The sequence below is a fragment of the Leptidea sinapis genome, chromosome 11 (genome assembly GCF_905404315.1).
Source record: "Leptidea sinapis chromosome 11, ilLepSina1.1, whole genome shotgun sequence".
Taxonomy (NCBI): Eukaryota; Metazoa; Arthropoda; class Insecta; order Lepidoptera; family Pieridae; genus Leptidea; species Leptidea sinapis.
Window position 1 is genome coordinate 14,709,995 of NC_066275.1, and position 16,174 is coordinate 14,726,168.

Below are 16,174 nucleotides of genomic sequence, written 5' to 3' on the forward strand. Positions count from 1 at the left end.
GGAATTTTAATACAATAAATTTCTCCATTCTCCAACCTATTGAAATTTGTGGTTATATAATAATAAAATAAAATAATAAATAATAAAAAAAAATGAATATTATTTTTGCATGTTCAAATAAAAATAATGTTAATTGATGAGAGTTGAATATAGTTACTTGGGCACAATAATACCTAATTTAATTTTGTTGGTTAAGTGAGTTCTTGTGACAGTTTTCATCATGCTCGCTTAAATGTCACTGCTTGTGACGGCGACGTGGGACGGGTCGTTGCCTTCCCTAAAATATGGCCGAGGGAGGCGATGGCTGGCTCATGCGTCATGCTCGTGGTGGCAGGATGATCCTGTTACCGGAGGCTCGGCTTCAGATTCTTAAAAGTTTTTATATAATATTATTATATATATATATATTGATAAGTACATCAATCTATTTTTTATATTAATAATATAATCTTATCAAATCACTTTATTCATGTAAGTCACGGAAATGACACTTATGAATGTCGAAAAAAATATGATTCTTATTAAATCTATCGCTACTTCGTAAAGGCAGGAAGAAGTAGCGAGAAACTCATTGCCACTCTATTAAATCAAGTGATGCAACAAACATACACAAACGTCAAATAGTCAATGTCTTACACGAGTAAGTCAAAAAAGTTAATTTAAAATAATACACACATATATATATATATATATATATATATATATATATATACTACATATATATATATATATATATATACACATACATACACATATATATATATATATATATATATACATACATACATATATATATATATATATAAATCCTTATAAATATAGGGAATACCTTTACTTATTTACGGTGTATGTGGATGATGCAGCTACTGTGCTGAATAACTTTTGTTTTATATTAATTTACATTTATATAAACTTCTTTTTATTGTAATCTATAAATAGTAGAATATAAGCTACTTTATATACATATACGGCCTTATAAATAAAATTGGCATAAAGTTATACCTGAGAAAAAAACCAATAATATGCAAAATGTTTACAAATAGACATATTGCTTATGATAGGTTTATTCAGACGTACAACGTTTCCCGCGTTTATTTTTAAGGACGCTTGACATTCGGAAAACTTCAAAATTATGATTTTTTTTTTTTTAATTTATTTAGTGGCACGGGATGCAAGTCCATAGGCCAAACTTATTACTAAGATAACAAAGTTAAATTTTTCCTATAGTATTTACAATAAATTTGTACAATGGCTTGTATAACGATAAATTACACAAAATGTCTTGTAAAGTGGAAGGTGTCGTTTGCAAAAATTATGATTTTACTGACAGTGTTGTCAGGATACAGTCAACATTTTGCATTTTTTTTCTTTTAACTCAGATATAACTTTATGTCAAGTTTATATGTAAGGCCGATTTAGTGTTAATCCAGGGTGTCAGTTTCCTGCATCATTGCAAAATTGGTACAAAAACTCACAAAATTTCGCATTTATAATATCAATGTGGTGAACATATTTGCAATATTTTTTTTTAAAAAAGGCGAAAGAAGACTTTTTAAAAACTATCTAGTATCTTTTAAGTTATGCGCGCACAAATGAAAATCTCTATAATTTTATTTATACAGGGTGGCCGAGAAGTTGACGTCCAAAGCTAAAATTTGAAAGGCTCATGGTGATGAGTATCCGAATCACCCCTATGTATGTTCTACGATTTTGCGTAGTTTACGAGATAATAATTATTTTCCCCTTGTATCCGCTTTTTCACCTAATTGTGGTGTAGTACTTTTTTCTAATTATTTTGAACACTTTGAGTTAATTTTATCGTTGATAATTATTAACTACAATTGCAATAACCACATAAGAAACTCTGAATAGTTTAGACAATGCGGAACTAGTTTAAAATTGAGTCGTAAGTTCAAGATAACTGCTCCAGCTAAATTCATGAAAATGTTCAAGGTATCAAGAAAAAATGGGGAGCCTAGGGCTTCTATTTATTCTTAAAAACTTCCCAGAACATTGGCCAATTAAATGAGCCAAATTCAAATTTAGCTTTGGACGTCAGCTTCCCGGCCACCCAGTATACATCGATGAGTGATTACCATATATTAGACGGATATTAAAATGAAAGGCAATAAAGAGTATTTCATTGTTACAATCGCATGTCATGTAATTGCAATATCGTCCAATGCAATTTTAAAACTCAACACATAGCTTAAAGCTTTCAGGGATTTTCACTATACCTGTAAATGTTATGACGAAAGAACCGTTCACTTGATAGTGATACGCCCTGCCCATTACAATGCAGTGCTGCTCAGGATCCTTTTTTTTATATAAGAGAGGCAAACGGGCAAGAGGCTCACGAGATGGAATTTTGAGTCAACCTCTTATGGACATCAGCAACATCAGGTGTCAAGAGATGCGTTGCCGGCCTTTAAGTATGCTCTTTTCTTGAAGGTCCCAAAGTCGTAACGGTTCGGGAAACCGCAGCCGGTAATTGATTACACAAAGTGGCTATGCGAGGCTAGAAATTTCTTGCAAAACTAGCGGTTGTGGAATGGCAGACGTTAACATTTTTTTTAATGAAAATAAGGGACGAAACTAGCAGGACGTTCAGCTGATGGTAATTGATACGCCTTGCCCATTAGAATGCAGTTCTGCTCAGGATTCAAATTCAAATATTTTTATTCAAAAAGGATGTGACACCACTTATTGAAAGTCAAAAACTACCACCCATCCCAAAATGAATGCCTCAGACCTGAGAAGAATGGGCGCAATAAACTCAGCGGGCTTTTTTTTTCATTGAAAAAATATGTTTACTAAGTAATATAAATTATATTAATAATAAGTATACTAAACTTATTATTTAATAGCCTGAGGGCGGTCACTCCATTCCCAATCTGTGGTATCATTAAGAAAGTCATTTATGTTATAGTAACCTTTACCACACAAACGTTTTTTAACAATTCTTTTGAATAACGTAATACTTTTGTTTTGAACATTTTCTGGGATCTTGTTGTAAAAGCATATACATCGCCCCACAAAAGACTTACTAACTCGACTTAGCCGAGTAGTAGGCATCATAAGTTTATGTCTGTTCCTGGTGTTAACATTATGGTTATGAGAGTTTCTGACAAATTCACTTATGTGCCTATGAACATACATTACATTATCAAGAATATATTGAGAAGCAACAGTCATGATGTTAATTTCTTTTAATTTTGCTCTCAATGATTCCTTAGGACCTAGGTTATAAATAGCGCGAAAAGCCCTCTTTTGCAGCACAAATATTGTAGATATTAATATCGGCAGCGTTGCCCCATAGCAATATACTATAAGACATAATACTATGGAAATAACTAAAGTATACTAGTCGCGCCGTAACTAAGTCTGTTCGCCAATCCTTCAATATGGGGGCCCCATTGTAATTTGGAATCTAGAGTTATGCCAAGAAATATAGCAGATTCCACTGGTTCTATCACCTCTCTATCAAAACATTTGCATCTACATTTTTGACATTTGATAGGGTAAATTTAATGTATTTAGTTTTCTTGAACTCAAGAACTTAAAAATTCTGAGCGACAGTACAATATCGCGCGTCACCTTGAGACATAAGATGTTTAGTCTCATTTACGGCGCCCTTCAGACCGAAACATAAAAAAAAAGTAAGTAAAAAGTATAACTTTTTGATCATAGTTTAGATAGACTGTGACAGCTGTGAAATCGTCGAAATAAAATTAGATTGACAGTTACTGTATTTTGAGTGTGACAAAAAGTGACATACGAATCGCGAGTGTAAGACGTAGCTTGTCACGCACACTAATGTAATAAACTTGGACTGTTTTCATCTGTTGTCTAGCAGCAAGAGGTTTAAATCATCTAAACTTTTGACATTCATAAGTGTCATTTCTTTGACCTAAATGAATAAACTGAATTTCATATAATTTTGTTAAAAAAATGTTTATTTTATGGCAGGTGGCAGTTCGTGTTCGTCCGCTCCGTGCTGATGAAGGGTCTCGTATCATCCACGTGGTCAGCGATAAGGTAACACAGACATGAATGATAATGACAATACAAATACCATTCAGGATTAATATACAAGATTTATACGGCAAAATAACGGTTGCCGGGTCAGCTAGTATTATGTAAAGATACGACAAGTGTACATATTTTCACAAAACACAGACTCTCTCACACACACCCCCACGTGCATGCACTCATTTTCAGACACTACACACGCACATACGCGCTTGCATGCACACCAACACACACATTTATTTAACATACATATAATCACGCCTCTTTCCCGTAGGAGTAGGCAACTTCGAGGAGACTGCTTCTTTCCACTAGCTACAATCCTAACATACTTCTTTTGCTTCGTCCACTTTCATTATTCCTTTCATACATGCTCTTCGGTTTAGGGTACTTTTGACCTGGCCTTTTTTCAAGACGTCACTGATTTGGTCTCAAAACGTCACACTCGCCTTATACACTTTTTTCGTCAATCGTTCCTCGTTCATTCTCTCGATATGGCCAAAGCATCTCAGCATACCTTTCTTAATTTTAGTCTCTACATCTTCTTTCAGACCACAACGTTTCCTTATCTCACTATTTCTTATCCTGTCTCTCAGTTTAACTCCTATCATACTTCTCAACGCTCTCATCTCAACTGCATTTATTCTGATTTCATGTTTCTTCTGCGATACCCAACTTTCACTTCCGTACATGAGTGTCGGAACCAATACCCCATCAGCCAAACGAGCCTTGTTAGACACTTTCCGACTGTTCATAAAGGAATGCAAGGCTCCATTCACCATGTTTCCTGCATTCACTCTTCTTTCAATATTTTAAACCAATAAATTGAATTAGTAGTTATGTAAACAAAGATTATGGTCGTTTACCTTTTTGGTTAGTTCTTTAATCTACATTAAGAATTGAAATGGAGGAAGAGCGGTGTCTTTCAATACAGGCATTAATTTCTTACCGGATGACACTAGCCCAAATTATGTTAATGTTTGTTTGAAATAATGTACATAAATATATTTTTGATTTTGATGAATCGAATAATACATTCTCATCAACCTCCGAGTAGAAACTAAACTCAACTACTCAATTTATTTGTGGAAGTGAAAAATTTTTAAGGCACCGTGAGCTCTATATTTTATGGTTCAGGTGAAGTGGTTTCGAGTTGACCAGCCGTTCCCAATATACTACAGATAGAGATAAATTACTACCTTCTACTGTCAGTAATTAGCTGTCAATAATCTGAGGCTGTCCAAATATACCCGATAAGTCATTCTTATCGCTTTATATTGGGACGCGTGAATTGCAATTTCCATTCAAACTTCTATCGCTGGTAAGCTATACCTACGTCGTCCCATAGACAGATACGGTAATAAGGTGAGTTACCGTTGATAAGTTTTTTGGGACAGAAAAGGCAACGATAATTACGATTTTTATTTCAAGTAAGAGATACACTGAATATTGGTACGGCCGAAGGAAGTACAATATTTTCCAGTCTTTTGTACACAAATATGCATATAATATAATAATGTAAATGTAGATTGTTTTTTTTTTTATATATTATTAACCTCGATCTGATGGCTTAAAGCACACACACAGTTTTTTTTATATAAAAATGTAAGTAAATAGTAGATATATCCATGTAATCAATACTAATTTCTTACCCCGAAGCTGTTCGGGTCGATTTAAAAAAAGAATAACTTAACAATGGCGTTAATAGCAAAGTGTGGGCAGTCAACATAAGTTTATTATTTTTTAAACTATTTTTTATTATTTGCAACAATGTTAAAACAGATTACCTGTTTACCTATTTACCTAGAGATGTTTGTTTTTTTTTAATAAAGTACAGGTACTTATTTTATTCATTGGTTATTTCTACTGGTAAAAGAATTTTGTTAAAACATGTTACACCGGTAGGTGAGGTAGGTATATACATGGACCAACCTTCTATGGCTATGGCCTTGGTACCATGTCACGCTATATGTATGAATTTTGCATTATTGTAATGGCAAAAAAGAAGCAAAAAGCTTTTAAATATTTGTTCTACAATACTCTCTCGCTTAAATGCGATTATAGCAATTATTTTATAGGGGGTGTAAGGAACCTGTACAAACTATTTTTAAATTTAAATTTCTGATGTATGCTCCTTTGTACAGAATGCCGGCTAGATTTAGGGTACCACAACGGCGACTATAGGTGTTTCGGTCTGAAGGGCGTATTAATTACCAACAGCTGAACATCCTGCTCCTTTCGTCCCTTACTGTTCTAAAAAAAATAAAGGTTGTTTCTGTTAGAATTAGTGAAACATATATAGGTCTAAACGCGGCAATAATTGCAAACGTAATACATAAATCCATAAAGGCCATAGTCAAAATTATTGTTCTCATCGCAGATGTTGGTGCTGGAAGAAGAAACGGACAGCCGGCGGGATGTGCTGAGGCAGCGTCGTGGAAATGACAAACACTATGTGTATGATAGAGTGTTCGCCGAAGAAAGCACGCAGGTTTTATATATTTATTGCTAAGTTTAACGATGGTTCATATACGTAGGTCACACTAAAAGTTTTGCGTAACTTAAAAAAACAACATGTTATAAACAAAATATTTTGTTTATTGCTTATTAAAATACTCTCCTTTACAATTAAACACTTTTTCATGCGATCGAACCATTTTTTAAAACAGAAGGACCACAGATCTGAAGGCATGTTTTCTACGTGCTGATTGAACGCTATCACTGCCCCTTAACCTCTCATCAAATCTTTGATTTTGGGGAAAATACAGAAATCATAGGGTGCTAGTCCGGGGCTATTTGCAGCATGGGTGACGAGTTGTACTTTTTCGAAAGCTAAATATGACTTAGTTGGCCGTGTGTGAAGAAGCGTTGTAATGATGTAAGAACGCGGCTATTTGATCGTATTTCGCGAACTTTTTTTATTACCCTGGGTAAAAAAGCAAGCTTCTGCTCGGCTGTCAGTTCATGAGGGATGCAGCGACAACAAAGTTTCCGAACTTTTAATTCTTCGTGTTAAATTTTCTGAATTTGGCTCATACCAATCCCCAATAGTCCTCGAATTGTCTCATAGGTAATCCACGGGTTTTCTTCAATTAGCCGCTTAACAGTAGCCACATTATTTTCGTTGACGGCAGTTGAAGGCCGGCCTTCACGAAATTCGTCGTGTAAAGAAACCCGACCTCTTTCAAATTCAGCAAACCATCGCCTCACGGTGCTCAAGCAAGGTGTTTCTTTCCCAAAAGCATTTTGAAGACGAGCGGCACAGTCTTGTGGAGAGAGAGAACTTTTAAAATCATAAAAAATCATCGCTCTAAAATCTTTTCGACTTAATTCCATTTTCGTTGCGTACGTAAAACTTTGATGTGTGATAAAAAACAATTGACAAATGATTTCCCGCCAATTTTTTTATTATTACCTACTAAGAAGGTTGCAACGTTTCAAAAAATAAAATAACGAAATTCAAATAGTTCCGATTAGCTAGAAGTGCAAAACTTTTAGTGTATATACTGACTCATATATTTATGTTTTTATTTTAAAAGTTATCAAAAAGTGTTAATGCTTTAAAAAAATGTCAAGACAATCATCCCCCGAGGATTACGTAAAATTTTTTTCTATGATTCGATTACAAATTTACAGTTTTTAGACTCTTCCCTATACATGCATGGAAAATACTCTATTTGCTTGAGAGTGTCAAAATATACGTTTTTTGTGGCATAAGCGGCTTTACGTTAATTTAGAAGTTTGATTTTTTTAAAACCTGAAGTGACTGTAGATCTTAGTGTATCGTTTCAATTTCAACTCGAAATCTCCACACGTTCCCGAGATAAAGGGTCTTTACAGACAGACGAACGGACAAACAGTGATCCTATAAGGGTCCAGTTTCTTACTTTTGAGGTAACGGAACCCTAAAAATAACTACGACGATACGACATGGGTACCTTCAAAAAAAGCGCGTACACCTTCCTTAAAGGCCGGCAACGCTCCTGTGATTCCTCTGGTGTTGCAAGAGATTGTGGGCGGCGGTGATCACTTAACAAAAGGTGACCCGTACGCTCGTTTGTCCTCCTATTCCATAAAAAAAAACTTAGTTTTTCTCTCAGAAAAATCAACGTTCGTCCCTTAATTTCAACGACTGTCTTACGAATTTTCAATCAGGTCACGTGTCCTGACGCGAGTTTAACATTTTAAACACATCCCAAGAAAAGTGCTCAAGGCCGCTAAAGAAGTTTTCACTTTAAAAATTGGCAGTTGTAGAGACTGCCGATAGAAGGGAAAACATAAAACTTTTAGTATTCCAGTGACACGAACTCACGGGATTTCACCCATCCAAAAAGTGTCTAACTATATATATATTTTGTATTATTAATTGCATTATATGCCGGTGACGCGAACCCATAAGATTTAATGTTATCTATCTAACTTAATGTTATCTTTGGATTATAGGATGATGTGTACGATGCAGTATGTGCGCCACTCGTTGGGGATACTTTGAACGGCATAGCTGGTGCTGTGTTCGCCTACGGAGCGACTGGCGCCGGCAAAACTCACACCATGACGGGACTTATGTCCAGGGCTCTCAGCCATCTCTTCTCTGCGATAACCAAGAACGAGAGCCACGATTCCTTCGAGGTAACTTAGTGTTCTAGTCATCGAACTTATAATCTATAGACTCCTCGCATGCAATGCAAATTCAAATATTTTTATTCAAAATAGTACATGATATCACATATTGAAAGTCAAAAACAACCATCCATTCAAAAAAGAATGCTTCAGACCTGAGAAGATCGGGCGCAACAAACTCAGTGTGCCTCTTTTTTTGGTATTATGAATAATACTATAACATAAATGACTTTCTTAAGAAAGTAACGTTTACCACACAAGTTTTTTAACAATTCTTGAATATCGTAATACATTTGATTTCAACATTTTCTGGGATCTTGTTGTAAAAGCATATATATCGCTCCACAAAAGACTTACTAACTCAACTTAGCCGAGTAGCTAGCTAATTCTAGATCTAAATTAACTTAATATGTGCCTATGTACACACATATTATCAAGAAAAATTATATATATAGCAAACAATATAGTTCAACAGACCATTTGAGGTGAGCGGGCTAGAGTTACTGAATGCTCATTGGTCAGGTAGTAATCACATCATATCGTAAACAAAGGCTACTGTGGATTTATATACATAGGATCTGTGATTCTAATGTGGAATCTAAAAGCTTTCGTAAGTTGAAGAAGAATAATATTATATATATTTTAACACCTACATTTGTCAGGATATTTTTGGACTTTAATTTTGAAGAAACTGATAAAAATACAATACTAACAAATTTTTTCACTGCTTCTGAAAACGAGGCGACGCGGACCACGCGCTACACTTGAAGTCATTGTAACAATAATAATAATATTGTTTATTATTAAATGAAGTTAGTTTTGTGCGTCTTCTACTGCATTTATCACGGGGAGTGTTCTGAAGAGCTGTTCCATAATTTAAATTCCACCTTTGCACGACACGCAATAAATTAGGATATCATCCCCACCATCTGGATGTGTGGCATTCCTCTACAGTGCGGTTTTCAAGGAACTTTCGTCCACGTACAACAGCTTGTTTCCAGCGACATTCAAAAAAAGCGTGTACAGCTTTCTAAAAAGCCGGCGACGGCTTTGTGATTCCTCTGGTGTTGCAAGAGAATGTGGGCGGCGGTGATCACTTAACACCAGGTGACCCGTACGTTTGTTCTCCTCAATAATAAAATAAAAGTATGGTAGTTTATGAATACTTAAATAAGTGTTAAGTTTTTGCATGCTTTTAATATAAGCTAGAAGAGGAGACATTGTAATATTTAAGATATGGAGATACCCTATTCCAAAGCAAAATAAATAATTTCATTTCATTTCATTTCATGCATAAGTTGTCTAAAATTCTATTTGAAAATCTAAATCTCTGAACTGATGTTTTCTAAAATAACCTGGCTTAGTCTTTTTCAGATTTAACAACTTACCGAATATTGGGTATAAATACAAAAACTCAACGCGCGCACGGAAATAACTTACTCAATATGGCGTACGGCAAGACTGTTACGTTGCCGCGTAATTTTATGTAAACTTTTGTATAGTGTTCGAATCTACCTATTCAAAACAATACCTATATTATTCGTCTTCATTATATTATAAGTTCAAAGCGAAATAGCACTTCGCTACAACGCTTTAAAACCAGAAATCGATTGAGTCGTATCGTATTTATAAGTATATTGACTCACTCGGTTTATAGTGCGAATTTCAAAATGATGCATATTGACGTACTCGGTACGTCACGGGTCTATGAAAAATTAGAATAATATTAGTAGGAGAAATTCTTTATCGTATTTATATTAAAATCAATATTAATTAAAGCGTTCGCACGAAAACAACAAGTCTATTGCGTGTTTGTGAGAGTCAGTCGAGACCGTGTCTACGGCACGACTCACGAGGTCAACGAATAACAATTAATGCATTTTATATCACAAAACACAATTTACCAATCAAAGTATTTACCATTGATTGTCATTTGTGTTAAAGTCATACTGAATTCAATAACAGTTGAATTATATATTTTTTTACTAATCGAATGATAATTTGTTGTGGTTTTGATATTAGCATGAATGATGATGGACGGGGGCATACTTGTTTTTTTTTATGAAAATAAGGGACAAGACGAGCAGGACCTTCAGCTGATGGTAATTGATACGCCATACAAATTCTGAATGGCACTACACCTGCGCTCGTCACTTTGAGACATAAGCTGTTAAGTCTCATTTGCCCAGTAATTTGACTAGCTTCGGCGCCCTTCAGACCAAAACACAGTAATGCTTACACATTACTGCTTCACGGCAGAAATAGGCGCTGTTGTGGTAACCATAATCTAGCCGGCATCCTGTGCAAAGGATACTTCCACTTGATGGTAGGTGATTACTGATGATGAATTCGAGCTGCTCTGTGTTGCACGTGGTCAAATGGATCGAGCTGTTACTGTGGTGCGCCAGACCAGAGATGACAGCAATACTCCATGTGTGGCCGGACCTGCGCTTTGTAGAGCGCTAGAATGTGGGCCGGCTGGAAGTATTGCCGTGCTCTATATATGACGCCCAGTTTCTTCGAAGCCAATTTGGTTTTGCCCTCCAGATGGCCACGGAATTGGCAATCGCTCGAAATTTCGAGACCCAGTATTCCGATACTAGGCGAGGCATTAAGGGAAGTGTTGTCGAAGAGCGGTGATACGGCAAACGGGGTTCTTTTAGTGGTAAATGCAGAAGAAACAGCGTGGGAGATAGCACACAGCCTTGGGGCACTCCAGCGTTCACGGGCTTGGGATTATCCCGTACCAAAAAGTGCCCAACGCGAACGCGGAAAGTTTTAACGTCAAAAATTATACTGGTTGTAATGGTAACTGATGAAAAAAAGAATAGTCTGCCAATCTTATAAGATTAAGTCTAACAATAACAAAACTACTAAAACTACTTACATTTTATCTTTAGGCACCTGCGTGTAGCCCCTTTGAAATTACGTCAGCACTTGTCAGTTTGCACTGGGGCGCCTAATCACTTTGACTCGCACTAAAGATTGCAATGCAAATTATAATACATTGCACAGTTTTATGAACCTTATGCTGACGTTAGCATCGTGGAGGCATTTACTGTTGATTTTACAATAATGACATCTTAATCGAGGTTTTTGATCAAAATTATATTGGATCTTCGTTCTTGTTGTATTGTAACAACACTGTAATATAACACTGTAAATAACACATATTGTTTTTACTAGGAAATAGGAACCGTGCGAATACTTCGCTCGTAAAAAACGGTCAAAGATGAGTGATCTCGAATCAAGCGGTGTGTGAATCTCTTTTTAGATATCAAAAATCTTAATTAATTTTTGAGATATTTGGAAGAAACTATACCCCCTATTTTTGTAAATTATTTATATAGCATTTTTTTTTCCAGCTCAAATTAATATTTTTTCGCATTCGAATGATAAGTCATTCACATTTTTCCGGACATTATAAATGAACTAGTCATAAGAATTTCTGTTATAATTGTAGCCTATATTATGTGAGTCTTTATTTCGTCCTTGACCTTCCTCGAACTTAGCATTTTTATTCAGTTTAACAAAGCTTATTTTTTGTTAATAATTAAGTATATTGTTTTGCTCACGAATATAGTTTTGCGCGCGTCTTTTATTGTTTTTATGGTTGATCTAGTTTTGTTTAATTGGAACCATTAATTTTAAAGAAAATTTATGATTACGTGGATTAAAATTTTATTCAAATTCATTTTCAAATTCAATTTTTTTTATTCAAAATAGGATGTGACATTGAAAGTCAAAAACTACCACCCATTCCAAAATGAATGCCTCAGACTTGAGAAGAACGGGCGCAACAAACTCAGCATATGAAGATATGTATTCTCTTACCCCCTTTTTCATAATAGTCTGCTAACTTAAAGCATTGCTAATTCGCACTCTGTCTTCTTCTATTGACCTAAGTCAGAATGAGAAAAAACACTCTTTAGCGGCTGTTTAAAGTTAGCGGACCATTATAAATATAAGGGTTAAAGTTTTATTTTTACATGAATCAGCGAATTTGTTAAAATCTGTTATTTAATACAATAATATAATTATTACAGTACAGTATAATTCTGTATTATTGGGCTAGTTTTATATTACTCGTATAAGAGCTGTTGGTTAAGTGTTTCTGATGATTCATATTACCTCAGAATTTTTGGATTTTTCAAGAATTCTGAGCGGCAATCTATTGTAATTGGCAGGGAATATCAATTACCATCAGCTGAACGTCCTGCTCGTCTCGTCCCTTATGCTACAGCGCTGTAGCACCCGATGTAGCATATGCTCAGTGGAACCCATTTTCGCATCAATTATTTTTGATTCACTAAAATTTATTGTACCTATTCATTAAAATTACATAAAAGTACTCATTAACATTCACAATTAATTTAAGCGATTATGTTGTGTATACTTTATTAGTATGAGAGTGATATTGAAAGAAGAGTGAATGCAGGAAACGTCTTTTACGTATTCTGTGTGTAGTGCAGTGAATACTAACATGTACCAAGTGTAAAGAACACAAGAACATAGTGTCTTCCTCTCAATAGAGAATAAGAATAGTGCTAATTGACTTAGATTTACTTTACTTAGTAAATTAAGTTTAAATTTAATTGCTTATTAGCATTAAAATATATTGGATAACTTCTTTTGTAGGTATTAAATGAGACTGAGCCGCCTCTCTCAGCTTTGTAACGTTCATAAAGTCAGCTCGAGTCGATAAAAGAGACTTACTCGTTGAGCAAGTTGTATTTAATATTATTAGCCTTGCTCTTATTTTAATTCACTTCTGTTGTAGAAAACATACCGTTTATTTTTTATTTTTTTTTGGTAGCATCAATTTTATTTAACAATAATAAAACCTTATGAGATACAAACGGACGGACTGACAGCGGATTATATGTTGGGATTTCAGCTTCAAGTATGCAACCCTGAAAATTACAAAGATAAGATTAATAGCATCGCTATTGATTATTAGGAATAGCTCTGAACTTCGTGTTAATATTTTTCGTGTGGTGAATGAGGGAGGCAGGAGTCAGGCGTCCCCCCCCCCCCTCCCCTTAACCACAAGGTCATTGCCTAGTGTGCTCTACTAGATTGATATCGTATTGAAATATTTAAGCAATAACTACATGATTATTTCAGTTATAAAATCACAATCACAAAAGTTATAAAACAACATTTGTTGGATACGATTACTAATTATGACAGTAATCACGACTCACATGTTCACGAAGCACTTGCTTTACACAAACAATGAATTCGAGCTTTAAAAATTGATGCATCCAATATACGATAATTTAAATGTATACAGTTTATTCTTTAGTACTTTTTATGAAATATTGAATTTTTGAAACGCTTTTAAACTTGAACACTATTCATATGTTGGACCTTATAAACTTATTTGCTATGTATATTACAGCATATTTATTATTCAAACAAAACAAATCTTATAACTATATTTACAATTATACGACTACATAAAATTAAAACTATCATTACGTGGAAGCGTACCAAGAATACTGGCAGCATTACCGCGTTGGATAGCAAGGCTGATCCGTTGACCGAAATATTATTATAATTAATTAATTATTGAGGCGCGAAGATAGTATTTTGAACATTCTCCGCGCCTCTGGGCCCCACGGGCCAAGTGTCTCGACACCAAACGGCACAAAGATGTATGACTCACTGAGACCAACATATTTGCGACGCTTGCTGTCTTCGGCAGTCGAAGCAGAAGCCCCAGCACCAACTGACGTAACAGAGTGTCGACGCAAGTAGCGCCCAAGCCACCAGCGTCATTCCATCAGGCGGGTAATACCGCCGCGATGGCAAGCTACAGCTATTGAATTACTTATTACAGCTATTGAATTATTGAACAGTTTACAGCTATTGTAAAATACTCTATTTGATTAAATATAGTGGCCGTTGAGTTTCTTGTAGGTACTTCTTACGAGTTTATTGAGGGACAATCTTACTGCTAGTTTAGATGTCTTATAAGACCACACCAAACACCCATATGTGATAATGGGCCTAGCCATTCCTTCCAGTTAAGCGTTTGCAGGTCATGTGTGACCCAGTGGCTTGACACAACATTTTTTTTATTACAGTCAGGGACAAGACATTGTTTATTTTTTGTTGCACGTACTTGCAAAAGGTTTACGCCCAGAGACACAAGGCATTGTTTTATAGAATATTTATTACCAAGATTTTCACCGTGGTACAAATGCATACCTTTAGCTCATTCTGTTAAATTTAGGTTGATAATTTTGACAGCTAACGCCTATAAAGTTTCGTTTTTTTTTAGTTAAATTGTAATACAGAAAAAATGTTGTACTTCATTGTTGGGTTCCGCCCACTTAGTGATGTCCACGCCTTACGATCAAACAGGCTATCAAACATAGATACTGAATAAAATAAATTTATAAAACACGAATAATTTGTTTCGCTCATTATTAGTAAAATATGTACTAGTAGCGATTGATTGCGTGTCAGCTCTAAACGATTGTGGCAACACTAGGTACAGACATTCAAAAGAATGAAAGAGAATTCAGAGAATCACCGTGACTGTTTGACAGTTTGATGTCGACGCTATACGTGCAAACATGTACATTTACACATTAATACTTTGAAGGCTAGAGGCAATTATGCTTCTTTCAAGCTTGGTGTCTCCTACAATGCATTTGAGAAAACTATGGCTTCAGAGAGTTGGCCACAGGGAATATGCATAAAACCCTGGTCTCAGCCCTTTCGTGGGTCAAAATAATAAGCAAAGTACCAGGCATGTAGCCACAAAGATGTTCAAGTTGGGAATATATTATCAAAACGTACGTTGGTTAAAATCCAAGCTTCAAACATTTAGAACCAACTTAATAGTATTGGACGATATTAATATAGTTGCTATTACAGAAACCAACTTAGACAAATCAATTCATGATTCAGAGGTATGTGACTGTGTAAACTGGTCGATATTAAGAAAAGATAGAGAAGCTCGTGGAGGAGGGGGAGTTCTTCTTGCTTCTCGCTCTTACCTAAATGTCGAACGCATGTTGTGTTACGAGACAGCACACTGTGAAGACCTCTGGGCGAGAATCAAAGTTGCTGATAAATATGTGTACATAAATGTTATTTATTTGCCACCACGCACTAGTGAGGATATATACTTTGAATGGTTTAATAGTGTGGAGCGTATCTGCTCGAAGGTTTCATGTTGTGAAGTGATTATATTGGGAGACTTGAATCTGTACAGCGCAAGTGTTAATGTAAATAATTATATTCATTGTTTTCTAAGTCTTTGTAATCTTTATCAGTATAATAGCGTGACCAATATGAATGAGAGAATATTAGATGTGGTGCTCACCAGTGCTGACATGGGTAAGGCCGTACGAGTGAGGGAAGCTACCCTGCAGGAGGTGATCACTAAGATCGACCCTCACCATCCTCCCTTGATGATTGAATTAGAGTACCCATTTAGGAGTGAAGTACTTTTAATTGATCCTACAAATATAGATAGCAATTTAGACTGGAATTTCGCAAAAGGCGA

At 35.3% G+C, this 16,174-nt stretch overlaps 1 protein-coding gene across 1 annotated transcript in view; it reads left to right on the top strand.

The window, feature by feature from the left end:
- The window catches only part of LOC126966952 (kinesin-like protein KIF19), a 426,172-nt gene that overhangs the window by 376,930 nt on the left and 33,068 nt on the right, over window positions 1–16,174 (top strand). The window contains exons 2-3 of the mRNA XM_050811273.1: window positions 6,410–6,520; window positions 8,473–8,658. Coding sequence (XP_050667230.1) covers window positions 6,410–6,520; window positions 8,473–8,658 — 297 coding nt within the window. The remainder of the gene's footprint in view (window positions 1–6,409; window positions 6,521–8,472; window positions 8,659–16,174) is intronic.